This window comes from Neofelis nebulosa, chromosome 11, assembly GCF_028018385.1.
Source record: "Neofelis nebulosa isolate mNeoNeb1 chromosome 11, mNeoNeb1.pri, whole genome shotgun sequence".
Classification (NCBI taxonomy): Eukaryota; Metazoa; Chordata; class Mammalia; order Carnivora; family Felidae; genus Neofelis; species Neofelis nebulosa.
The window spans coordinates 65,693,500-65,717,920 of NC_080792.1; the positions used below are offsets into that span (position 1 = coordinate 65,693,500).

Consider the following 24,421-nt stretch of genomic DNA (forward strand, 5'->3'; position numbering starts at 1 on the left):
CAGAGCTCTTTGCAAAGTAGCTCGGGGTCACAGTGAGGGTAAGGTCCCGTTGCCCTCACCTGGAGCAGCAGCCACGCCAGACCCCACTCTGCTCCCGCTCCTGAGGCGGGAGCCACCGAACGCTGTGGGCTGTCTGACCACGTGCCGCTGCTCCCCCAGACCCCGACCGTTGGAACCATTCCCTTCCTTGACCTCACTGTTCGCTATGACTTCCGGACTCTGCATCTACTAAGTCCCAGGGAAATGGAGGGTCCTGTCTGTTCTCTCTGGGGAACACAGTGCCCACCCGGCACAGCGCAGGGTATACACAGCAGGTGGCTGTTTTACAGCTCATGGGTGAACGGGTGGAGTGTCTTGTTTTCGCATTTTAGGGTGTTGGAGAATGTTTTCAGGTGAAAGAAGGGCACAAGAGAAATGTGGATGAGGAAAGCATGGGAAAGTGAAGGGTCACGGGGACACCCATCCTTGTGGGCAGGGTGGACACCGTCAGGGGGAGCTATGAGGGAGGTGTGCCGGGGAAACGGCGCCACTGAGATCTGACCCCACACCATCATCTCCGTGTGTTCGTATCGCTTTCCTTGACTGAATGAGTCTGGGAACAAAAGTCACTCATCTGTTCACGTCCAACTTGTAGAAATACTATCTTACTTCCATCGAATTTGACAAAAGTAACAATCCTGCCCAGGGACAGGAGGACATTAACACTCACGCCTGGCCAAGCACCCCAGAGGCACTCATGTGGGGCCGGAAGGTGCACAGTTCGGTTCCCAGCTGCACACACAACCCTCGGAGCTTCCGGGAGTCACAGGAAATTTGACTCACATCCTGGGGTTGCCAGCTTTTTGTATTAAGGCCACCCCTGGCGTGCTGAGTAGAAGGCAAAATTCTCCCAGCATAGGGGCCTCTGCATGGCTCAGCTAAGTGACCCACTCTTGATTTTGGCTCAGGTCATGATCTCGTGGTTCGTGGGTTCAAGCCCCACGTGGGGCTCTGTGCTGACAGCGTGGAGCCTGTTTGGGATTCTACTAAGTAAAAACTTAAAAAAAAATTCTCCCAGCTTAGATACAGTTCAGGGCCCATGTTGGCTGAGGCCAACTCTGGGCCTGGTTCCCAGAGCTCTCGGAGGCCTGCCCTCTCCCATCATGGCCACTTAGGGGTTTATGGCTGCCTTGGTCTGTTGCTGCTGTAAACAAACCCACCGTCCCCCTGGGAAGGACAATGGTGCCCTCAGTGGTCTCTGCCAACCCCAGCTGTTTGGGAGACCTGCGCTGGAGGCTGAGCCCCGGGACCACAAGACTCGGGAGCAAAAACAGCTTTATTCAGATCTGTGGTCAGTTACAAACTTGGTTTGTTTTTTGGTCACAGGCCCCAGAATGCCATTATTCTGAGTTCACATCAAAATACAAAGCTCAACATTTAGTTTGGAAACTTGAAAAAAACCCAAAACACCCAAAACAAAGGTTTGGTTTCAAATCGTCGTTGAGATGTTCTCTCTGGTGCGTCCCCTGTAAGATGAATGCATGTGCTTGAGACCCTGTGGGGATGACTTTCGACAGAGAACATGAAATTGTTGTGTAGTATGAACATTCACATGTCATCAAAAAGTTAGTGTCTTTGCACTCGATTTTACCGGAGGTACCAACAATGCCTTTGACCATCTTTGGTTGCAGCACCAGACGATGCCCAACTCCCATGGCCCAGCCACATCCCCTCTGCCCATGGGACAGGCGAGCCTGTCCCGGGTGAGGCAGTGACGCTGGGCTGCCACCAAGCAACGTGCTTAATGGCTTGGGGGCCAGGAGGGAGCCGGAGGTGAAGCACTGTCCCACTGAGCATCTGTGCTCCTGGAGGATCTTTTCTTCTAGAAAGTGGAGCTGTAGGGCCCAGCCCCAGAATTGCTGGCAATGCGTGAAGAATGACCCTCACTTTGCCAAATGCGATGGCAAAATCTAGGTTTAAAGTTAGGAATCAGAGAACCATCCTCTAACTTTCTCAGGAACCTCTAGGGTTTTGGAATCTTCTCTGGAACCAGACACTGAGGGACCGTCCCGCTGTCGGCAGGGAGAGGAGAGGCACGCCACCTTGCCAACCTTAAGGATGGCGAGGCCCCTCCTGGGCAGCACTGCCTCCCAGGCCTCACACAGCTAGACCCTGGGGCGTCAGGTTGGAGAAAGGCCTGGAGGCCCATTTCACTGCAGGGCCTGTGGCTGAGGGAAGCAGGGAGGACCGAGTGGCTGGGTCCGGCCCCGTCCTGTGACACTAACAGGCCCTTTGATGTCACTCCCTTCCTTGCCAAGCCTGGACCACACCCTTCCGGTTTCATCTCCTCTTACGCGTCGCATGGCTCCGTGGCTGCAGGAAAGTGGCCCCCTAGCTCGGAGGTGGCCTCTCAGGCTCGAGGGAGAGGCTGTGTGGCCCTCTTGCTGGCGGCCCTGCATCGGCACCCGGCCTGAGGTCAGAGATGGTGCAGCTTGCTGCGCTCGGTGAGCAGCGTCATGGCCACAGCGTAGAGGAGGTAGCCCAGCACGAGGAGCAGGGCGCAAGGGAGGGGCCCAATACAGAACAGGGAGGCCACGAAGAAGGCCAGAAGCAGCGAGAGCAGCGTCCGGTAGCTGCCCAGGAAGCGCAGGCTGAGCCGAGGGCCCCGGGGACGGCGGGCCGCACACCCTCGTGCCACCGGGCTCAGCAGGTGCCTGTCCGCCAGCCCAGGCTCCGTGAGGTGGTATCGACAAAAGCTGCCGAGGAAGTCGGCACGGGAACACAGGGCTGCCATCGGGCCTGCAAACTGGGCAGAGACAGAGGCACAGGGAGTGGGCGCGGGCAGGGCCGCACGCTGCCCCGGCCTCTCCCTGAGGGTGGCAGGACCAGAGGCGGGGGCGGCCCTCCCGCGTGCACTCACCCTGCGGTTGATGGCGGAGGACAGCCGGAAGAGCACGCGGACCAGGCTGGCGATCTCATAGCTCCGGATGGGCTGCAGCTCTGAGTCACCCTGGTACTCGATGTCAAACCTTCGCAGCCCATTGATGATCTAGAAGCAGCAAAGGAGGCGAGCCCCGGGTGAAACCTGGGCCGCGCGAGCAGCCCTGCAAACACACCTCTGCGACGCCTCCCAAGTGCGGTCTCCGCTGCCGGGCCTGCCGGGGCAACAGGGCTCGGAGGCTCGGCCAGCGGGAGCCACGGCCACGCCGCCAGGAGAGCGGAGCCCTCCGGGGTGTGGCCCTTACCTGGTACCGGCCCAGGGGCGTGAGGATGAGCCCGTCCTCCCCCACGACGCAGTCTGGGAGCTGCTTCTTCCCATTCTCATCTTGAGTTGTCCCCAAGGCAAGCGTGAGCTGGGTGAGCTGAGCCTCGCTGAGCTGTGAGGGAGGAAGCCCCGTGAGGAGGCAGTGCCGCTTCCTGCTACCTGCCTTCACTCTCGGGGTGAAGGGAGGAGACTGGCCCCCCTGGGCCTCTAACGGCTACAGCAAGGGGACCCAGACGTGACATTGTGGGCACGGGCTGTATCTCCCACGGGCTGGGCAGGGGATGAGGGCCGCGGGACCGAACGCCAGGAAGGGGACAGCTCCCCCGGCTCGTACTCGGAACATCTGGCACAGGTACTCCAGGGCCTTCTCCAGGTACTCGTCTGTCTTGCGGACACTGTCCTGCCCCATCTCGTCCAGGTCGTTGGCTGCGTAGGAGCCGTTCGCGTCTGTGGAGCAGAAGCCCAGCCACGACAGAAAGGGGCGGCCGGCCGTGCTCTCCCCGCACTGGTCAGAGATGGACTTGGCAGTCTGCTTGGCCTGCGTGATGAGCTGAGCCAGGCGCAAGACCTGCGGGGCATGGGGGCAGGTCAGCCAGCTCGGGTGGTGCCACCGGACGCCACCCAGCCACCAACAGGCTGGCAGGCAGACCTGGGGGCCCCCAGCAGGCCAGGAGGAGGCCAGGGTCTTTCAAGACTAAGACGTGCATATTCTACATTTGTGTGTGTGTGTGTGTGTGTGTTTATTTCCTTTGGAGAGACACAGAGGCAGACTGTGAGCAGGGAAGGGGCAGAGAGAGAGGGAGACACAGAATCCAAAGCAGGCTCCGGGCTCCAGTTGTCAGCACAGAGCCCGATGTGGGGCTCGAACTCAGGAGCCCTGAGATCATGACCTGAATGAACCAAAGTCAGACACTTAACTCACTGAGCCACCAGGTGCCCCCAAGACGCCCATATTCTAAATGTGAAAACTTTCTAGCAAGTGCTGCCTTTATCATCAGAAAAAACGTAGACCGCACTGAAAAAAGAAAAAAAGCCAAGGTACAGCAGCGTCCACCAACACCCAACCTTCCTCCTTCCGTACAACACGTGTGCTCTCCCTGGCCCTGCTGTTGCCACGGCTTCGGGACGGCCGTGCGGCCTGGGGGAGCCCCAACTCACCAGCGTCCGGACCTCGGGCCCAAACATTGGGGTGTACTTGCAGTCCTGGCCCTCCAGGCTGTAAACGTGGCTCTTCACCTTGAAGGAGGCGTCTGTGACGGCTGGGGGCCACGAGGACAGGAAGCTGCCGGTGAAAGTGGGAGCTGTGAAGAGTCGGTGCTGGCGGTGTGGGATGACGAGTTCTGGCTCCAGGAACAGCTGTTCCCCTGGAAAGCAGAACCCGACTCTGGCTTCAGCTTCCATGGCACCAAACAGCCAGCAGCCGCTGGCTGGCTTCCTGGGTGCCACTGAGGCTTCCGAGGGATAGGGACCGAGTGGCACAGGGGCCCAACTCCTAATGTTCCTGGAGCCCCCACCAGTCTCAACAGGAAGGCCGACATGCACAAAAGAAAACCAGAGAAGCTAACACCCGATAAAGCCATCTAAGACACGACACGGGCCAAGACTGCTTTCTGATGCCACCAAGAGTCACCAGGGAGACACAGCTCTGAGCTCTGCTTCCCCCGCCCAGCACCCCCGCAGCTCCTGCCCGGCACGCGTGCCACAGGGAAGGCAGGATGCCGCTAGGCTCCGACGTCCACCCTGCCACCGTGTACCAGGAGTCCCCGTGGCACCTCTGCCAGCCCACCCCGAGCCCATGAGGCACATGCAGGGTCCGTGGGTCCCTCTCTAAGTGCTGCTTCCCTCTGGCTAAGGGCTTACCTTTCTGGATCATTTCAGCCAGGTTGGGCTGGGCAAAGACTTTGGCCACTCGGAATACCATGAGCGCGTTCTTGGGGCTGACCAGGTCGGTGCGGAGCGCGCGGCTCAGGAAGCCCACAAAAAGCTTGGTGTACATCAGCAGATTCTCCTGCACAAAGGGTGCCCTGGGGACCAGGCAGTGCATCAGGGCCCAGAACTCCCACTGGAGGCAGGACTACACCAGTCTATGCCCCCGCCTCACTAGCGCTCTCTTCCTTGGGTTCCAGGTTCTCCCCTGCCACGACCTCATCGTGGCTGAGGGACCAGGGGTGGGGGCAAGGGAGGAGGCACAAGGGAGGCAGGGAAGACCTAGGCCTCCTATAGACGGCACAATCCTCTGTAGGGTGCGGCCCTTCCCGAGAGGGCCAAAGCCTCCGCAGCAGAGGCTGGCCTGGGCACCAGAAGGAGCACAAGGAAGGCAGTCGTGGAGAGGAGGCGCTGGCGGAGGCTGGGGGGTTGGCCGTGAGGGGGGGAGGGGAGGCGGTGGTGGCTGCTATGCAGAACGCTAGTAAAGACGGGTCGAGGGGTGCTTGGGGGCGAGTGCAAACATACATCTGAGGGGAGACAGTCAACGGCAAGGGGACAGCACAGAGGAGTCACCAGCTGTTTCTGTGGGAGATCAAGCCCAGGGCCCAGACAACAAAGCACAGTCAAGGAGGGAGGGGCCTGTGCCCCACCTGGAAGCAGGTCCCCCTAGGGAGGACAACGGGCCGGGGCTCACCATCTCTCCGACACACACCGGGCCTGGCAGTCGCTGCTCTGAGCCTGCTTCTCAGGTGCGTACCTCCAGGGTTGTAGGTAGCTCAGCCACATCTCCAGGACCTGGTGGGACACGTGTGCCCTGAGGGCCTGGAGGCTGGCATTCTGCTGGGCTGTGGGGCTGGGGCTTTGGTCCAGATCCTTGGGTGGCCTGGAGCTCGGCTCCCGGCAGGCAGCTCAGGCGAGGAGGGGGTGACCTAACCGTGGGGCTTCGGTTCTCCTGGAGGCGTTACCACGTTCTCTTCCCACCCGCCACTCCGAGAGGGAGCAGGAGGGAACTCCGCATCCCCTATGATGTTTCTTTTTTCATCTTTACTTTTTTTTATTTTATTTATTTATTTTTTTAATTTTTTTTTTTTTTCCAACGTTTTTTATTTATTTTTGGGACAGAGAGAGACAGACAGAGCATGAACGGGGGAGGTGCAGAGAGAGGGAGACACAGAATCGGAAACAGGCTCCAGGCTCCGAGCCATCAGCCCAGAGCCCGACGCGGGGCTCGAACTCACGGACTGCGAGATCGTGACCTGGCTGAAGTCGGACGCTTAACCGACTGCGCCACCCAGGCGCCCCTTTTTCATCTTTAATTAAAATGATTTTTTTAATCTGCAGATAGCTGACACACAACGTTACATTAGTTTTAACCTTTGTGCCAGCCCTTCGGAAGCGAGTGTGGAACGTGTGGAACACAGGAGTGCTTTCCCCAGCTGAGGGAGCCTGTGCGGCTCAGTGGGGCTGGGAACCCACCCAGCGTGGACCCACTGGGTTCCAGGTCAGGGCAGACAGCTTTTCTGTACCTGGGGGTTGGCTCTGAAAACTCAAATGAGCAGAACAATGTGACCCACCAATGTGACCCTCTGCGGCAATAGCTGATTCCTTCCTGCATCCGCCCCACGGGACCTCCCTCATCAAGCACAGAGGGCAAAGACAAAGAAAGCAAGATGGGGCTGACACTCACAGCTCTGAAGGACGCATCCAGGGGCCAGTGGCCAAAGCAGTGCTGCAGGAAAAGGTAGAGTTTCTGCTGGACAAACCTCGGGACGGCGGCCCTGCAGGGGAGGGGAGGTGAGGAGAGGGTCCCCTCATAGGTGAGCCAAGTGGCTCCCGGTTCCAAGGGCCAGCTCTGCCGGGGTGAACACTGGGCACCCCTGAAGGTAAGGCCTCCTATTTTGGGCCCCATTTTTCACAAAGAAACCAAAGTTCAGAGAGATTAGGGAATGTCCCAAGGACACACAGCACACAAGCGGTTGACCTAGTATGGCTCCTGTGACCACCTCTGCTTGGGTCACCACACACAAGTCACCTGCTCTGCTGGACCCAGTTGGCCTAGGAGTCAGGCCACCATCCTGGCCCTTTTGACAGAAGGACTGGCGGAGCAGAGAGGAAGAGGAGGGGGAGGGTGCAGCATAGAGCTCAGTCTCCCATGACAAATGAGCCACTTTGCAGTGAAGGCACTCCCAGCCCATCGGCTTTCCTGGGCATTCGGAGTGTGGTCAATGTAGATCTTCCACTCTGCCCACACTGGGGAGGGGACAAGACAGGGCAACAAGATGGGGCCTCTTTCTGGCCAGCCTGGCTCTTTCTACTGAAGACGGCAGGCCTGGAAGGAAAGGCCGTGGCAGCCAGGCAGCCCCCACCCGCCTGTGGAGCCAGAGGAGGGGTCGGGAAACAGACCCAGGAGGGGTCAAGGTGATTTCCCACCTGCCCCACCCTGCGGACGCCTCACAGGCCGACCCCATGCCCTAAGGATAGGTTACTGTGGGCAACAAGTATGTGCAGTAGGAGGCAGTGGCAGCCAGGGACACGGGAGCCCTGTGCATGCCCTGTACCCACCGTTTGAACTCCTCCAGGGGACTGGTGGCGTGAGAGTGGGTGGAGGGAGAGACCTGCTCAGGCTTCAGGCTGTTGGAAAAGGCGTGCAGATGCTTTAGCAGCAGGCGCACCACCAACACGTGCTCCTCCGTGGGTGTGAACGACTCCTGAGGTTGAGGGGGAGCTGTGTCAGGACCCAGACTGGTCCCAGGGTGGGGCCCCCAGGCCTGGCCATGTATGTCCCGCCCAGGACCACTTCTCCCCGACAGGATGTGTGGGCCACCCACAGGGCCCTCCCTGGGCCTGGCACGCAGCAGATAGGCCTCGCATGCCAGCTCTGAGACCTGCTAAGAGCACGCAAGACAGGGCGGGACGGCTTTGCTAAAGCAGACCTGAATGCTTCCCTGTGTGCTTCCAACCCCTTCTTTTACCCTCTGTGGTTGACTCGGGTCATTGCTGCCCGGCCAAGTCCTCAGGGGTCCCCCCCAACTCCTGGCCAGCCAGAGGAGGAGCAGGGGGCGAGGCAGGCCAGTATCCCACCCTGGATCCGGACTCAGGGTCTCCTGCCTGCCTCCCAGGTATATAAAGACAGCTCGCTGGGGCCCATGGCTTCCCTTTTCAGGGAGAAACACTCCCAAATTCCTTCTCCTGCTGTAACCCTCACCCTTCCATCCACTTCCTGTCCTGGACACAGCCAGCTGGGGGCTTGGCGCAGGGTGGCCCTTCCTCCATTGCTAACAGCCCTGCCGTCAGCACAAGACAAGAGCGCTTTCTATCTTGTCAGGTGAAATTCTCGTTCACAAGGTTCAGGTAGGATCTTTAAGACCCAGCCCCGAGAGGAAAGCCTGTCTGCTGGCTCTTCTGTGACGGAATACAGGATGGAGTCTCCAGAGTGGCAGAGGATGGCACCGGCAGGATACGCTGCCTCCGGCTCCCAGCTCTGGGGTGCCCAGACGCGCTCCTCTCCCCACACTCACCCCCCAGGCCTCTGGGACCTCCACAACCTCGATAGAGCTTTTGGCAGCCTAGTCCAAATCCTGAGCAATGTTGAGGCTGGCACAAGCCGTGCCTCCTGGCACAGCCCGGGCACCCAGTCACAGCCCCACCACTGCCCGCGGCACTGCCTTCTCCGCTCTCCTTGCCATGGATCTGTCTCCACAGGCCTAGGCAACACACCACACGACTCGATATGACTGCGGGGGAAGCTACGGGGCTTCAGGAGGAGATTTTCTTCTGCTTATCTGTAAGCTTAAGCGATGAACTTGCATCATTTGAACAACAAAAAAAACGTAAGATATTTTCACAGTAACGGAGGATCAGAGGGCACTGTTGCCAGGCTACAGCCAGGCTACTCCCCCCAGGGGCCTCCCCCTTTCTCATTCCTGGCCCCTCGCCGACCCACCCACCATCTCCCTAGCGGAGGACAGAGCATTTGCACTGAACCGGGAAGCTCCTTGGGCTATCTTCCCTCTGGACAGAAGCCAAACCTTTCTTCTCACCCCACCCCCCCCCTCGAGAGCCAAATCCCCACAGGAATCCAGCCACCGCTGCTGTAAGTGGGCCTCCTCCACCCGCATGGCCATTAGGGACACTTTCCCAAAGCCAGTGGCATTTCTCACTGGGCCCAGCCCTTCTCAGCTCAGCAACCCTTCCCATGGTGGGTGGGGGGAGGGCTCTTACCCCTCCTGCTGTGCACATTTCTCCAGGGACGCTGCTCTTGGCCAAGGGAGCCCTTCCCCAACACATGCTGGAGTGGTACCATTTCTGTGCTAAACCCGCCCCTGCTGGCCCTTCTGGATCATTCTCTTCCCTCTTCCCTGTGGCTGCTGCTTCTGAGTGGGAACCCTGTGTGCACTCACCACCCCATCCCAGCAAACGTGATTTCTTACCGTGTGCTCAAATATCAGGTTAAATGTGGTGTGCTCCCACTGAGGGGGAACTGGACAGAACCCTGGCCTCGAGCATGGGATCTAGATGCATGCTTTCTGCCCAAACTTCCTGACATTCATCTCATGAATCCATGAACTACCAGACTCCATCTGCCCTCTAACAGCCTGTAGTCCTGCACTCCATCTACCGACCTCAAGACTTCAAATCCGTCCACACTGATCATCTCTGCCTAAAGCACACCAGTCTCCGTGAGGCCCTCTCTGGCTCTCGCCTACCTCTGTGGGAGCACAAAAGTCCACAAGAGGCCAGGCCCCAGCATGCTCAAGGACCAACAGCCTCTCCAGGCTAGGGGACGAAGCCCTTGTCCTCCCTGCCCCTTGGCCTCACACAGGCTTGGGATTGACAGACCATGCCACCATGAGCCTTGGGCTTCCCTGGGCTCAGTCAGTTCCTAGGTACCAGGCCCGCAAAGCCAGGTGAGTCAGGCCACTGCGAAGGCCACACTGTTTCCGCTCCCTCAACCCAGGGCCAAGCACAGAAGCCACCAACTCCCAAGAGCCTACCACATTCCAACTGGCTTGGGGCTTGGCCAGGCAGATCTGGTGGCCCCACACCCCAAACCCGGGCTAGTCTACCAAGCTGAGGGCTGAGCCAGGCTAAAGACGGATGCCTGCCACCATCCCCAACACACACTGGCCTCACTCTGCTTGGAATTGGCCTGAATCACCCCAGTTGGTCCCCGGCCGGACCCTCGCTTTACCACTGCACTGCCATGCGCTCCATGGCTCACACCACAGGGCAGGGGTGAAACAAAACAATATGAGAGCGGCCAGTACTTGGTAGGCGTGGAGGGCCTGGAGGCTGGGTTGGGCAGGGCTGTGGAGGGCGCTGGAGACACTGAGTCGGTAGTGCAGAACCTCCAGCTGAGAGACAACAAAACAGAGAAGCCAAGAACAGGCAGGGAGGGCAGAGGACAGGGCAGGGGACAGGAGGGGAGAGACCGGGGAGGGGACAGCAGGGAGAGAAAGACAAAAGTGAGCCCAGAAGTAAGGAGAGAAAACAAAAAACAAAAACAAAAACAAAAGCACGTCAGTGACAATCCAAACAATCACAGCCCAGCAGCCTCAGACCAATGGGACACCACCCTCTCAGCCGCCCAGACGGAGCCCTTCCTGGTGGGCAGACTAGAGCCAGGCCTAAGGGGTGCTCTTCCACCTGCCAGGCAGAGGGACAGACAGACCCTCAAGGTCACTTGGGCAGCCTCCTTTATGTCTCTGGGGCCTGAAGTTCTCTCCAGCTCCCTGAGGTCAGCCTGACTCACTTTCCTTCCAGAGGGTCCTGCCCTCCCCCAACCCTGAATGCTCTGTGTGCAGTGTGTGCACACTGGAGCCCACCAGGATCCCAGGAGTCTTGCTGGGACACACTGATGGCCACCGAGGCCCTGAAGGCCCTGAGGCTCAGAAGAGAAATTTTTGAGGAGCTAGTTCCAGATGGAGACCTCTTTGCTCAAGAAAGAAAAATTTGTAACTTATTGGACTTCTCTGTGTTGTCCCAAGAAGAAATTTACCAAACTGATATATGATGAGATCAGTTCCTAGGTGTCAAAGATCCAATCAGCGACCCCTCCTGAATGGGGCTGATTCCCAGGGTGGCAGAGAGGCAAGCAAGGTTTAGCTCACCAGGCCTGACACCTTCCACACCCCACATTCCCGAAATCGTTAAAGGTAACGTGAACACTCATGGGTTCGAATCCTGGGAGACCCACCTCTCGTACCTCACCAGGACTCCCCAACTCCAGACACACAGAGCCCTCCGTCAGTCCCGACAGGCCCCAAGAATCTGGTCATGGCCACACACACCCAGAGGCAGCTGGAACCCTGAGGCTGGGACAGCCTGGGCCATGGGGGATGACAGCAGAGCTGGCTTAAGCTGTCCACCCCCACCCCACCTCTGCCCTGCCCCGCTGCAGCGACAAGGCCTGCTAAAGCAGTCCCCTTTAGCCAAGCACAACCCAGAGCCGGCCCTGGCACACATCCTGCCCTGGGAGGGCCATGCCTCCCACCGCGTACCATGCTTCACACGGGAAAGGTCAGAACGCATGTGCCAGACCTTGAGGAGACAGGCACAGCCACAGACGCGCAGAGCAGGGGCAGGAAGCAGCACAGCAAGGAGGTGTCTGCCCTTCATGGCCTTCCTCTGGGCCAGACCCGGGCTCAGCGACAGCTCTCAGTGAGGAATCAGGGAGCACACGGTTCCCCTGTTGGGGGTCTGCCCAGCCTGCAGGAACACAGTGCAGGCCCCACAGTGTCCTGCAGGAATATGCGGTCTTTACCGACCATCTGACTCTCCTGAAGCCCTCCCTGCCCAGTAAGCTGAGGCAGAGCAGAGGCCCGGGCTGTAAGGAGCGAGCATACACTCTGGACCCAGGCTAGGCATGGAAGCACCATGGGACCTCTCAGAGCTGCGTTTCCTGCATCTTTCACATCAGGAAAACTGACCCCAAGGCTAGGATTTCCAAACGGCACAGCACAGGCCTGGGCAAATGGTAAGGAGCCTCAGGTGAAGCAGACCTCCATGGCTGTCCTTCTCCCCTTCCCACACACCAGGTTTTCTTAGGTTTTGCTTTCAGCCTCAATGGGAGGCAAAGACAAATAGGAAACAAAACAAAACAAAACAAAACGAAACAAAACAAAACACCTCAATGGGTACCTGGTGGGGGCTTCCCAGTCGCCCCCTGACTACCAGTCATTCTGAGCAGCTCTCCCCCGCCCTGTGATCTGGCCAAGAGGAAGCAAACGTGAGGAAGAAGGGGAAGGCTCCCCTGCTCCGGCAGGGACGGCCCACCCTCCTCCCTCGTATAGGGCTCGGGATCCTCACAGGAGACAACCTAGAGGACCTCTGTGACTGGCAGATCTGCTAAAAATGACAGTGAATGTGCTCCCACTGGCTCAGAAGACAGAACGAGCAGATGGGAAGGCAAAGCAGCAAAGCAGCCCCTGCCTCTGCAAAAGCCACATGCACAGGGGCTGAGTGAGCCCCCAGGGCCCTAGGGGGAAGCCTGGCCCCTGACCCCCGTGCACCAGCCAGGAACATGCAGCCAGTCCACTGTGGAAGCAGCAATGGCAGTGCAAGCACTTAGTAACGCGAGAGGCCCAAGACAGAGTTCTGGCTTTCCCTCTGTTCCCTGTGATGTCAAGGAGAGATTTGGGTCACTCTGCACTTTAAGAGAGCAGTGGTTGGGGGCTGCTCCCCAAATGGGTACTCAGAAGGGCAGCAGGGAAGCAGAACTGGTTGCCAACACTTTGCAGAACCACCACCACTTGCTGGAATCACAGAGGGAAGGTCACAGGCCACTCTCGTGAATTTTAGCCTATAGAGTGTTAATTCGTAAGGAATCTCTCAAGAATTCTGTCTGGCGTTGACAAAAGCAAAGTCTGAGGAGCAAACACAGAAGTGCACAGAAGCCACAGATCACACAGTTGGTTACAGGCCCCAGTTCACACGTTTCAGGCTGTTTCATGGAGCGTGAACCTAGGTGCCCACCCTGCCTAATAAGAGGCGAACAGAGCTGTTGTACTCTGACGAGTCCAGCAGGCTGCCGGCCCTGGGAACGTTCCAGGGACACAGCTGCCTCCACGCCTGTGCAAATGAGCATGCTGCCCTGTGAGGGAAGAGAAGGGAAGAAGAGGAGGAGACAGGCCAGGCTGCATGCAGGGAGGCATCAGCTCCCACCCACTGCAGAAAGGGCTGCCTGCCAATGCTCTGGAGGAGGTGGAAGGCAGTATGGGCACCAAGGTGAGCGAAGTCGGCCGGGTGCCACCTCAGCAGGAAAGCAGGACACGCTGTGACAGCAGAGGGAACAGGCCCGGATGTGACTCCCAGAGGCATCCGCAGCTCTCCTGGCCCCAGAGCGCGAGCACCACAACCTCAGCCATTCCGGCTGCCAGGGAGGGGGCTCTGGAAGTAGCATGGGGAGCACCCCAGAGAGGACAGGCCTCCAGCCCGCAGGGTGCAAGCCCACCACAGAATGAAACCCACCTGCCGTCCGGCATCAGAGTAAGGGGTGATGGTGAGTTTCTGCTTCCCACCATCCAGCCCTTGACAACGAGCTGAGATCAAGGACAAGAAGCAGCAGGTGGACCAGGCACACCAGGGCCAGAGCAGAGGGGATGAAAAAGTGTGGAACCTACCTTGGCGTGAGGGGACTGCATTTTTTGGTACATCTCCAAGGAATAATGATGAAGCCACATTTCAACAAAAACCTGCAAGAGAGCACTGGATGGTCAAATGGTTTCCATCTAAGGTATCACAGCCATTCCAAGGGCAGTTCTTTTCAACCAACGGTGTTGGGAAAACTGGATATCTACACGCAAAAGAATAAAGCTGGACCTTTACTTCACACCATGAATAATAAATAACTCAGAACGGATGAAAGGCATACGTGTAAGAGCTAAGACTTAAAACTCTTAGCAAAAACTGTGGGCAGAAAGCTTCAGGACACTGGACTGGGCTATGATTTCTAGCTCTAAAAGCACAGGCAACAAAAGAAACCAGACAAATTGGACTTCATGAAAATTCAAAAATATTTTGCACGTCAGAAGACATTATCCACAGAAAAAGGTCACCCACAGGATGGGGGAAAGTATTTCCAAATCGTGTATGTGATAAACAATGGATACCCAGAATATAAAGACAACTCCTAAAACTCAACCACAAAAAAATAAAGCCACTCAATTAAAAAATGGGCAAAGGACTTGAATAGACATTTCGCCAAAGACGTACCAATGGCCGATAAGGACATGAATAGATACTCAAATCATCAACCATGAGGGAGGTGCAAATCAAAACCACAGGGAGACACCACCTCACATCCATGAGGATGGCTATACTAAAAGACAGAAAATGATGGGCCTTGGTAAGGTCGTGCACCGCTGACAGGAATATAAAATGGTACAGCCACTGTGGAAAATGGTGTGGCGGCTCCTTAAAGTATTAAATAGAACTATCATATGACCCAGCAATTCCCCTTCAGGATATATACCCCAAAGAACCGAAATCAGAGTCTCCAAGAGATATTTGTACATCCATGTAGAAACAGCTATTCACCATAGCTAAAATGTGCTAACAACCCAAGTGGCCATCCATAGATGAACAGAAACACAAAAAGAGGAATATCCACATGATAGAACATTATTGAACTTTGGGGCACCTGTGTGGCTCAGTTGGTTAAGCATTGGACTCTTGATTTCGGCTCAGGTCATGATCTCACGAATCATGAGATCAAGCCCTGTGTCAGGCTCTGCGCTGAGAACGGGGCCTGCTTAAGATTCTCTCTTGCGCCCCCTCTGCCCCTTTCCCCTGCTCGTGTGCATGCGCTCTCTCCCTAAAATAAAACAAACAAACAAAACCAAACAACAACAACAAAAACGCTACTGGGGCAGGGGTTTAATATCCAAATGATGGTGATCACAGGAAACATCTCCAGCAACGTGGGAACAGGTTGAAAATGTCGAAGGCGGGGAAAGCTTTTACACGGATCCAATGGAAACTCAGCAGCGCTCATATTACCATGAGAAAGACAAAAGTCTTTGGAAAGGGGACGCTGGGATGAAAAATACTGCCAATGACATACAGGTTAGACACATGGGCACGTTTCTTCTAGTCTGATTTCCCACACGCCACAGCAGGAGAACACCAACAATTCAGAACCACTTTCAGGCTGAGGACAGTCTTTAGGCCTCTGCCCCTGGGGGTGGAAGGTGGCCAGGCAGTTTATTTTGAAACAGAAGATGAGAAGAGCCTCCTCGCGCTCACCTGAAGCAGAGTTTCTGACCTCCAGATCTCATGGGAGGCAGGGTCTGCATTCACAGATGTCTGATGAGAGATGTGTCGCTTTAGGAGGCTGGTGTGGTGGAGGCCATAAGAAGCGAAGGGCATGGTTGGTGTTCTGAGGGAGACACAGGAAAAGGCCTTCGTTAGGGGATCCTGCTGGCACAACCGGGGGCAATCTCAACATCAACATCACTGGCAACAGTAACCATTACCACTTGTTGAATCATAGAACGACCCCCAAATCCATACAAATCCATATCGATACACACAATCAACAGACAGGAAGAAAAGTCTTTCCTACCACAGAATGCCCACTGATAACTATAGGACGAAACCAGACAGCTATCATCTGGCAACCAACCAATTAATAACTGATTTGGCTGACGATCGTCAAGGGACACGAACACCACTGATAATTACAGAGTCTCAGTAGATCTTCCCAACAAATCCCTTTTGCTAATTAATTTAGGCACAAAGGACCCATTTAATTTTATGGTAGGAAAACCTGGCCAACACGCCCTTGGCGCAGCGATCAAGACAATGTTGCAAGCACACAGACTCCACGGGCTGCTGGGTCTAATCACTAGGAAATACCAGAGAACTTAAGATAAGGGCATTCTGCACACCTCCAGGCTGCACGCTTCAAAAAGGTGTTGAGGTCAGGAAACAGGGGAAGACTGAGAGAGTGTTCCAGACTGGAGGGGGACCAGAGCCAACCACACACAGAGAGTGACCCTCCCCCAGATCCCAGCCAGGTAGCAAACATTAGTGGGGTAGACAGTGCAGCCCGAATGGGGTTTGAGAATTAGATGGCAGCCGGGTAGCAATATTAATTCCCTGACTTGGATAGAAGTGCAGGAGGCTGTGTAGGAGAATGCACTGGCTCTTAGGAAATACACTCCAAGACATTAAGAGGGAACAGGCATTGTATTTATAACTTACTCAAACGGCTCAGAAAAAACACATACAGATAAAGAATGAAATGATTCAGAAACGTAGGTGAAGGACTTAAAAGTTTTTTGTTATTGTGGCAAGTTTTCTGTAAGTCTGAATTCTATGTTAAAACAAGCCAACAAAATCGGGCCCAGAGAACAGCTGGGCAGCTGAAACCTGCCTCTGAGAGGGTGTGAACCTGGCCAGCCCTGGTCCTTCTTGGCCGCAGCATTACTGATGCCGGGGCAGCCTCTCCCCACCTCCGTGCCCCCACCTCCTCTTTTCAATCCCCCCTCCTTGGGCACATCTGTGCACACATGTGAGTTCTGGGTCACAGCACGGCACATGTCAGCAGATGTGGGGTGGGCCTGAACCTGCCTCCCAGGGAAGAAGGTACACCAGCAAGACTCAGGAGGGTGAGGAGCACAGCTGGCAGCTCCCAGGTCAGGAGCGTCTCCTGGGGAGAGGCGGCCAATGAGCCACTGGCTAAATGCACCCCGCCAAGGCCTCAGTTCACCCTCGAGTTGAGGCTGGCTCTACACTCCCGTCCTGCACGGTCTAGCCACAGCCCAGCCTTGGACTGGCACGAAAGGCTTTTTGCCCCAGGGCCTCTGGCTCAGGCCAAGACCTGGTCCTGCACCCTACACACATTCTTCCTGTTCTTATTCCTCCACACGTCAGCCCTGCTGTGGCCTGCCCACAGCCCCTTTCTCTCCAGCACCACCTGCCTAGTGCCATCAATCGGCCCTGGCAACACACCGCTTCGGTGTGGGGCTTGGATGCACATGTGGGGAGGGCTGCTGTGGGCAGAACACAGCCCACTCCCAGACCAAAGCCAGCCCTCGTCCTTGTGGCCACAGGACCTAATCACTGAAAACCCACACAGATGTCCTCCTTTACCCTCCTCTCCAGTCTGGGCTAGGGTAGCTGGGGTTGAGATCTCAGGCATAAGAAAAGTTGGGACACCATGAACAAAGAGTGGCACTACTGTCCCTATGAGCAATGCCTGCTGACCAGACCACCCCCTCATGGAAGAACCAGGCCTTAAAGGCTAGCCACAGGGCTGGGCCACCCCAGGCCAAGGGCCAGGGCAACCAGAGAGCCTTACCTGGGAGCGGGTGAGGGGTTGGGCCCCCCAGGACTGGAGGAGAGTGCGGGGAGCACACTGCCTTCTGTGGGCAGGAACCATGACAGGTATCTGTCCACGAGGATGAAATAGGCACAGTCTGAAGTTCGTATGTGGAGAGTCCCAGGGAGTGGCTGGAAAAGCAAATCTGCATTGGTGTGTAGCTCTGGGTGCCACCCTGGCTGCTAACCCCAGCAACCGCAGGGCTCAAATCACTGCACATGAGCCCTGGGACATGGGCCATATCCCAAGGGCCCGAACGCAAGCACCGTGGGCAGTGCCAGGAGCAAAGTTCCCACCACAGGGGGCTAGACCCCACAGTCCTTTTCGGCACATGGGAAGATGATGTACAGCAAACTTCCTGGGCACCTCTGCCCTGCGCCCATGCCCAGTAAGCACTTCCTGTGGGAAGCCTTCCCGACTACCACTCGAGGCACCCAGGTCACCCCACATGACCTGTCAAATCCGCCCACCAGCCTGTCATCCTCACTAAGTGAGAATGGCCTGAAGGGCGAAGGCTGGAGGAGGATGCAAAGGAGGAGCTGGAGAAATGAGGTGGAGAGGGAAGAGAAAGAAAGTCCTAGGCCACAGCCCCCACCCTTCATGGGGGCTTTGGTAAAGAGCTGCTTAGGGGCATCCCTTTCGTACCTTTTGAGTGATGAGGCTCAAAGCAAAGAAGAACATGTAGTACTCGAACGGATCTGATGGCAGTGTCAGGGGGCAAACAGGCAGGGGTTGTTGGACCACCCTCAGCATTACGTCTTGGCCACCCATGGCCTCCCCACCCCTGGGGGACTGACAAAGGATACTGAGGGCCAGGTTCAGGCCGAGGCCCCCCGTCGGGGGGAACTGGACCTTGTTGTGGTACAGGGGGCTGTCGGGGAGCACGCGCTCCTGGATGGATGCCTTCACGGGGCCCTGCGGAGAGAGCGTGTTGGGCTTGTGGACAGGCTCTGGCAGGGCGCCCCATGCAGTGCAGCCTTTGGGAGGGGTGCGGTGGAGGCCACAGGCACTCAGACCCTGCCTGGGGGAGTGGTGCCGTCCTCTGGGTAGCACCAGAGCAAGAGGGCCTCCACTCAGAATTGTTCACGCCATCCTCAGGAACACCCGCAAACAGCAAGGGCAGCAGCTGTTTGAGTTTCTGAGCCTTGTCAAGCACTTGACGTTCCCCGTCTTCTTTGCTCCTCAAACCCCCTGAACAAGTCATCCCTTAATTCTGCCCCCTGGACCGGAGACTCAGAAAAACAGCAACTGGTCACAAGGCCCTGCCTGCCACTCAGCCAGGTACAAACCAGGAGTGTGGCGCCTTCCCCATGGGCAGAGTTTGGAATGATCTTTAAAAAAAGTAACCACTGAAGTTCTATGTGCCACGCCCCCTGGGCCCTGAGCAGACACCATGGTGCCGTGCCCACTGACGCAGCCCCTCAAGCCCTGCCCGCCTCCCCCACGGCCGCAGCCGCTGTGCAGGGTGCTCTGCCCGAGCACGGCTCTCACCCCACGGCTTACTTACAGGCAGGTAGGAAACCGGAAAGTCAAACTTATAGTCTTCGGCCTGGAGCTTATAAACCAACTTCATCATTGGGCCACTGGAGATGAAATTAAAACAACAAAAACAGGGCAATGAACTGCAAACCATCTTGCTTTGACGGTTTCTGAGTTTTGAGAAATTCAGTGCTTCAAGAATGGGACCACCATGAGAAAACACCCGGCCCCTCTCAGGTGACAAACCTACCTACCCGGGGTCTAGAAACTCCATTGCAATGCTGTACTCCACAGGGCTCACTCGCCCCTGTAAGCAGCGGAGGTTCCAGCCAACGAGGACACCGTCCAGGCTGCCGAAAATGCTCTCTACCAGCCACGGGAAGATGGCGTGCAGCTCCTGAAATGGGTGTGCAGGGGAGGCTGCGGGCAGGCTTGCTGAGGACCGGTGCCCACTGCCGGGCTCCATGCCACGTGAGCCTCCCACCCAGACCAGCCCCGTGCCACAAACTGCCACCTTCTTCATGGAGTGTGAACACATGAACTGGAAATTTCTGGAGTGACTGACCACCCCTGATGACATTCCTGTGATCATCGGTGAGAATCCCTGTCCAGGTCAGCTGCCTGGGCTTACGCTACTATTTGATACTTCTGGGTGTGATTTAAATGTATCTTTTCAGTATTTTCATCAGGGTTTCTCAATCTTTTTGAGCTGGATGCTTCCTTGTTGGGGCGGGGTTTGTCCTGTGCATTTGGGGATACTTATTAGCACACTTGGTCCCTACCCACTTGATGCCAGTAGCACCCTCCCCTGTGTGACAATCAAAAATGTCTCCAGACGGTGCTAAGAATCCCATGCAGGACAGAAGCACCTGTGGCTGAGAACCCCTGGCCTACATGCTGACATGTTTAAATGTGTCCATAAACGCGACACTTACGATACTGGGTCAAGCCTCTGTCCAGGGCAATGCTCAGAGGTAGGAATCAGGGGCTTATATAAGAACATTTTTCAGGGGTGCCTGGTGGCTCAGTCGGTTAGGCATCTGGCTCTTGATTTCCACTCAGGTCATGATCTCACAGTTCACAGGATCAAGCCCTGCACAGGGCTCTGCCTGGACAGCACAGAGTCTGCTTGGGATATTCTTTCTGTCTCTCTCTCTCTCTCTCTCAAAATAAATAAATAAACTTAAAAAAAAAAAAGTTTTTCAACGAGTAGGAGACATGCCCCAAGGAGATGCTAGCAGAGCTGTACCTTTGCTGGAAAATCCTCAATGACTTTAGCCAAGTCTTGGCACCGCTGTGCAAAAGGCTTATTTACAGAGTCAGCTTTCAGGCTAGCCTAGAAGATAGAACGAACCAAAAAGATCATGAGCATATTCACTTGGTGGCTTTTGCGGTTATCCTGGCTCGAATCAAAACAGAAATCCAAATGATAGGTAGGAGTCAGACATACCACCGGCCTGGTTCCCCGGCACCTCGTGCCTGTGTCAGTGGCCTAAAGGACACGACTAGGAGACGCCTTGGCTCTCTACATCGCCAACTCTCAGGCTTCTTCCCTGCACCCTCTGTCAGGCATCCCCACTTATAGCAGAGAACTGCACATTTGCATGACCGAAGTGACTTCCACACAATCCATAAGCAGGGGGTCAGCTCCAGGGTCAGTCCCACAACCAGAAGAGGATGCTTATGCGTAGGACACCCCTCAGAGACCACAGGGTACTCACTGAGTGTATACACGTGAACTGGAAATTTCCCATGTGATGACCCTCTGTGATGACCCCACTGTGATCATCAGTGAGGATGCCCAGCAAAATGAGAGTGACAGAAGGCCTCTTAACCAAGCTACCCTTTATTCAGTAGGTAACAAACCAACTAAACTCACTACCTTAAGAAACAAGGCAGGCAGGTGAGAAATGATAGCTTTAACCAAATGTTGACACTAATCATGAAGGTGATGGACAGGCTAGGAAACTCAGGACAAGAATGAAGGAAATCTACCCAAGGTCATGGGGTATGGATTCAGATCAGGAGAAAATACCAGAATGTGAACCAAGAGGGCTTTGCCCAAGGATACCTAAGGCCTTAGCCACCTCTAAATGAGGGTGGTGTCTCAGTCAGAGGTGGAAACCTGGGCTGTTGCAGCCAGGCAGGGTGGGTAGGTTAGCAGCATGCCTGGTCTCTACCCAGTCGATGCCAGAGGCACTGCATCTGTTGGCTCTAGAGGGTGCACCATGGAAGGATGTCCTTCTGAATAAATGTTTACGAGAAGTATCTTCTGGGACCTGAAATTAGGAATCCTCACCACTGATATCTGCCTCACACCTAACTTCTTGGTGTCATGTTTAATACTTAGAGTACAGTCCTGGTTGCCCCCAGCACAGCAGGGTCCCTGTCCCTCCATTATCCAGGGATGACAGTACGATTATTAGAATATCCCAGAAGTGTGTAAAGGTTTATAAGACATGACAATTCTGATGTATATCCTTTCCCGTCCTCCTCCCCAGACCTCAGGAAGCAGTAAAAATGGCATGTGAATCAACTTATCTTGTAGGTAAGAAGCTCCTCTTGTAGATAAGAAAAACAGGGCTCAGAGGTTGAGTAAACCCAAGGTCCTACACCATTAGGGGGCAGAGCCAAGTCTAAGGGTTCTAATCCCAAGTCCAACGTTCTTTTCCTCACATGCCCCTCAGAAAACCACCAGTGCAAAGTTCACTTTGCAGTGGATAGGACTCTCAAGTCCCTCAGCTGTAGAACCATCATCTCACTGACCCTCACGTGGGCAACTGACACTTACCAGGAGGAAGCTGGGCTGCTGCAGGTGAGGGAACGCCATAGCAGCCTCCTGGGGAACGTTGAAAACGGCCACCTGAGGAAACCACTGTGAAAAAACCAAGGCGAAATCTCAACATCTGCCACACGACACTATACTACAGCACAGCCTGTGCTGCCAAGTTTCACATTTTACAAAAACGCTGTTCTGATGCAGTACGTGGTGGCCAGCTTCAGAGCCAGGTTCGCAGTGGCGAATCTGTAAAGCGTGTACAGCACTTGCTGTGTGGCACGCCTGGTTCTAAGGACCCTCCACGTATTTCCTCATTTAATACTCAGTGGTAGGCAGAATTTTAAAGATAGCCCTCCAAGAATCAACCAAATGCTCATGCAGGTCCTGTGAAGGAATTCTGCAGATACAATTGAAGTCTCAAGTGGGCGGACCCTAAGCAGTTCCCATTGCCAGCCAATAAGGAAATGGGGACCTTAGTTCTGCAGCCCGAAGGAAGTGGATTCTGCCAGCAACTTGAAGAAGCTTGGAAAGATTTTTCCTGAGAGCCTCTAGGTAACAAAAAGCCAACCAACACCTTGATTTCAGTCTTGTGATATCCTAAGCACAGAATCCAGCCAAGCCCTCCTGGACTTGACTACAGAACTGTGAGATAATAAACGGACGCAGTCTTAAGCTGCTAAGTTTGTTAAGCAAGAACAGACTATACTTCCTCACAACAATCTGCTGGGCCAATACAGATAAAGAACTAGCAGCAGAGAGGAGGTAACTCACTTGCCCTCACTCAGCAGAGCCAAGACTCTAATATACTCATCTCCTAACACATCTCCCACAGAGACAGGTGGGTGAATCTCCCGAATGTCACCTGTGCTCTATGAGAATGAATGGAGGGGATGAGCAAGCTGGAGGAAGCTTTCAAACAAGCCATCAGAAAATCAGGAGCAACTCTTTAGATTCCCTTCTCTCTGACCACCCAGGTCAGAAACTGAAAATATCCAGACTTGAACAGGAAGGGAGCCTGCCGAGTCCCACTGATGATGGCTTTCCTGGCACAGCTGTGCCCACAGCAAGAGTAAAGGTGCTGAGGTGGCAAATGAAAGTGTATGTGGATGGAGAAAGACTAGATGCAAGGAGGCTGTGAGGCAGTGGAGTTGAAGGGAGATGTGCATCTCTGCTTCTTGGCAATATAAGCATCTTCCAGGTTTTCTTCAATTCTTGATATTAGCTATCAAATTCAGGTGTCTTTTTTAAATGGTTATTTATTTATTTAGAGAGAGCACATGAGCAGAGGAGGGGCAGAGAGAGAGAGAGAGAGAGAGAGAGAATCCCAAGCAAGCTCTGCACTTGAACCCATGAACAGCAAGACCGTGACCAGAGCCAAAACCACGAGTGATCAATCAATCAAGCCCAACCGAGCCATCCAGGCACCCGCTATCAAATTCAGTTTCAAGGAAAATGTAAACACTTTGCTCCTGAACCAAGTGGCCAGGAGAACACTGATTAAGATGACCAAAGCAGAAGGATCAAAGCAGCATAAAATCTTGGCCTGTTTGCAAAGGGCAGAGCTTTAGAGATGATGGGGTGGAAGCACCTCCTTCTTAGACGAAGCCTGCATAGGCAGCAGCTTAAGAACTGAGGCCCAGAGGCACCAAAACAAGGAGTATTTCCAAGAGAGGGCAGTGTCTCGTCTGCCCTGTTCTCTAACGCTGCCACAGCCTGGCTGGTCCATCACACCCTTCTCCGCTGTGTACCAAGTGTTCCCTTCATCCGCCACTTTACACCCACTTTCTTCAATGGCTGCTTCGGATCCTGTTGGAGTTTCTTCTCAGAGAGGCATCGCCAGTCATTCCAAGCAAATCACACTACTGCCAAGGCCTCCCTTTGGTTGCGCTCTGAGAAGCAGAGTATGTTCCCAGAGTATGCTCACAAGTATCCCGTTAAGTGAGCATGGGAGCTCCATATTACAGAAGACGAAACTGAGGCTCACAAAGGTCGGTCCACACAGGGAGGAAGAGTCAGGCGAGAATCCACACCCGGCTCTTCCTCCCACACAGCCTGTGGAGCCCAAGGCTCAACTTTCACTTGAACCTCTCCTTCCGCCAACCCGTCAACGAACGTTAACCAAGCACCCACCAGGACCGGGTGTGCGAGGCGCGCGAGAAGGTGGCACGAGTGCGCAGCCCAGGAAGACGGCATGAGCGCACAGCCGAGCCCTTGGCTTCCCAGCCTGCCCGCCCGGCCGGGGGCAGAGCTACCGGCGCCGGGCCTAAGGCCTGCGGCTCGCGTAGAAACGGAAATGACTTAGGCGGAGGTCCGGAAGGGGGAGGGGGGGGCGGAACGCGGGGGCCGTCCCGCACGCGGCCCCAACCACTCACCTGTGGGACCCATAAAGTCGCCCGCCTAAGGGACGGAGGCCGCCATTCGGCTACCCGGCGCCGAAATGTCGTCATCAAGCTGCGCTTGGCGTCACGCCTCCCCTGGCCTGGCGGGAAACGCACCGCTACCTCTGCGAGCAGTTACCTCAAAGGGCGCGTGCGCAGAGTGAAGGCCGGCGGGGTTTATGGGTTACACCTCCGGATGCGCGTGTGCAGCGGGGGCAGCTGTGTCCCTTAGCCCAGAGTTCCGTGTGCCCTGGAAGGAGCGCGCGTGCGCCTGCTAAAGAGAAGCCGTT

At 55.6% G+C, this 24,421-nt stretch overlaps 1 protein-coding gene across 7 annotated transcripts; it reads right to left on the minus strand.

The window, feature by feature from the left end:
* Positions 1 to 1,297: 1,297 nt before the first annotated feature.
* On the minus strand, positions 1,298 to 24,321 carry LOC131490498 (sphingomyelin phosphodiesterase 4). Of its 7 annotated transcripts, none has more exons than XM_058692904.1 (20): positions 24,126 to 24,321; positions 21,766 to 21,849; positions 20,224 to 20,310; positions 19,229 to 19,371; positions 19,003 to 19,078; positions 18,302 to 18,410; positions 18,141 to 18,193; positions 17,475 to 17,626; positions 15,416 to 15,548; positions 13,792 to 13,863; positions 10,438 to 10,524; positions 7,733 to 7,878; positions 6,858 to 6,948; positions 5,865 to 5,965; positions 5,105 to 5,268; positions 4,403 to 4,608; positions 3,579 to 3,812; positions 3,225 to 3,356; positions 2,900 to 3,028; positions 1,298 to 2,785 (listed from the first exon to the last, which is right to left on the minus strand). In XM_058692904.1, the coding sequence occupies exons 1-20, from the start codon at positions 24,198 to 24,200 to the stop codon at positions 2,456 to 2,458; spliced, it is 2,604 nt and encodes an 867-aa protein (XP_058548887.1). In that variant the 5' UTR covers positions 24,201 to 24,321; the 3' UTR covers positions 1,298 to 2,455. The 7 variants fall into 7 exon arrangements, 6 of the variants coding, with proteins under 6 accessions (XP_058548887.1, XP_058548888.1, XP_058548890.1 ...); XM_058692905.1 differs by lacking the exon at positions 24,126 to 24,321 and adding an exon at positions 23,884 to 24,039; XM_058692907.1 differs by lacking the exon at positions 24,126 to 24,321 and adding an exon at positions 23,536 to 23,847.
* Between the last annotated feature and the right edge of the window lie 100 nt (positions 24,322 to 24,421).